Raw genomic sequence first — 2,298 nt, forward strand, 5'->3', positions numbered from 1 at the left:
TTAGTTTTATAGGATTAATAAGTGCTTCATTAGACTTTCATGTTTATTTTATGTAAAAACCAGCCAATTTTACTGAGCACTACTTAACCCAGACAAGGTATTCTTTATAGAACTATAAGTTCAACACACGTTGCTTAGATGGCAGCCCAAAGATTCTGAACCATCTTGGTCATATAATCACCTTTTCTCCATTTGAACACAATATTCCCTCACCAACAGGCCTATGAAGTCTACACACATTCACTGAAAATTACCATGTAGAATACAAAACTGGCAGCATATGGCCCCTTGAGGTCAGCTATGGTGCTAAGGGGTAAAGAAAGTAGAGGGGACAGAAAGTTTGTACTGAATTCAAAGAAAGAATTTGTACAATTTCAGGCAACTTAGAATTTTAAGTACTTTAAGCAAAATATACTTCATAATGTATCTCTAATGAAAAAATAAACAGTTTGGAGAAAATTTACAGGTGACAATCTGTACAATTTATCTTTTTGAAGATAAAGCATCAAAGACATACTACTATTTGAAAAATCTTATTGTATCAAGAATATCACATCCTATAATTGGGCTAAGTCTTTAGGGAAAGCAAGAATAAGAGTTATAGAACAAAAGGATTAGGATTCTGACCATAGCTTTTGAAAAACATTTAATATGGCTTTAAATTATCTCCTGATTAATTATAAGATTTTACCTCCATTTTGTTTTGACAACTGAAAATTATAAAAGCTATTAGTTTTGTCTTCTATTACTGGAGTAATTTAGTGGACCTAAAAATTGCAGATGGTTAATATAATGAATATGGAATATCAACAAAGACCTACATTATATCCCTTAACTCCATCACTCCAGTGGTGCGGGTGTGATAATCTCTTATACAAAGAATTTCACATAAATCACCGTGACATATGAACAGATTCAAGAGAAAACATGAAGATGTACTATCCATTAACCTTCTCATTGCTAATTCTTAGAAATAACAACCCAAGATCTGTATTAATGGAGGGAATTATGTGTAGCAGGTAAGAACAATGAGCTTTGGAGTCAGAGAGAACCACACCAGAGTCCTTAACTATTTTTCTGTGACCTTGGGCAAGCTACCAAATATCCTCAGGCTTCAGTGTCTTCGTCTGTAAAATGAGATAGCGCTACCTCACAGAGTTGTAGCAAGGACACAAGATAATGCATGTACAACCAGAGTGCTCAGCACATAGAAAAAGCTGAATAATCATTACCTATCATTATTATGATTATTATTCGTTATAGCTGTCCAAGATACATATCTGATGTGTGATTATGTTACACATATTTTTTTCTATTTACCCAGCTTGACAGAATGCTCAAATCCCTCCTTGAGCACTAGAAGCCAGTGGGTTCTGATGGAAGCTCTTCTTCTTTCATCCATTTTTACAAACATAAATATCAATGAAAATAAACAAAAACTCTTATTTTAAGAATTTTCTTTTTATGTGTCACAAAGATTGCCAATACTTTTATGTGAAAGAGCATCTGTATACACTGTTTATTGAACAATTTAACGATGTTTACACACAATACATATATGTCTTGGAAACCTCAAAGTTCACTGATAACTGCAGCATCATTTTTCAAATAAGCAAGGTACAACCTTGAGTATTACACCATTCAGATTATTTTTTAAAGAGATAAACCTGTAGGAGATCACTCCAACATACTGTCCATTAATTATCTGTAAGAAAATGGGGCTCCTGCAGAAGTTTCAGCATATGGATGGTTCCTCTACCGCCTGGGCACCCTCCGTGACAGCTTTGACACATTTGGCCATTGTCTGTGAGGCTCTGCTAATTGAGTCTGAAAGATATTAAGAAAATGTGCATTATTTAAAAAATATTTTATTTATTTATTTGACAGTGAGAGATCACAAGTAGGCAGAGAGGCGGGCAGAGAGAGAGGAAGGGAAGCAGGCTACCGGCTGAGCAGAAAGCCCGATGTAGGGCTTGATCCCAGGACCCTGAGATCATGACCTGAACCGAAGGTAGCGGCTTAACCCACTGAGCCACCCAGGTGCCCCGAAAATGTGCATTTTGATAGCACAATTTTTATTTTTATTTATTTATTTATTTATTTATTTATTTATTTATTTATTTAAAAGATTTTATTTATTTATTTGACAGACAGAAATCACAATTAGGCAGAGAGGCAGGCAGAGAGAGAGAGAGGAAGGGAAGCAGGCTCCCTGCTGAGCAGAGAGCCCGATGCGGGGCTTGATCCCAGGACCCTGAGATCATGACCTGAGCCGAAGGCAGAGGCTTTAACCCACTA

The 2,298-nt window shown here is 36.0% G+C and overlaps 1 protein-coding gene across 3 annotated transcripts in view; it reads right to left on the bottom strand.

The window, feature by feature from the left end:
* Nucleotides 1-629: 629 nt before the first annotated feature.
* NDUFS1 (NADH:ubiquinone oxidoreductase core subunit S1) overlaps nucleotides 630-2,298 on the bottom strand; it is a 31,581-nt gene continuing 29,912 nt past the window's right edge. For all 3 annotated transcript variants that reach the window (XM_059393302.1, XM_059393304.1, XM_059393303.1), the window contains exon 19: nucleotides 630-1,827. In XM_059393302.1, the coding sequence (XP_059249285.1) occupies nucleotides 1,736-1,827 (92 nt within the window). In that variant the 3' untranslated portion in view covers nucleotides 630-1,735. The remainder of the gene's footprint in view (nucleotides 1,828-2,298) is intronic.

Source organism: Mustela nigripes, chromosome 3 (assembly GCF_022355385.1).
Source record: "Mustela nigripes isolate SB6536 chromosome 3, MUSNIG.SB6536, whole genome shotgun sequence".
Classification (NCBI taxonomy): domain Eukaryota; kingdom Metazoa; phylum Chordata; class Mammalia; order Carnivora; family Mustelidae; genus Mustela; species Mustela nigripes.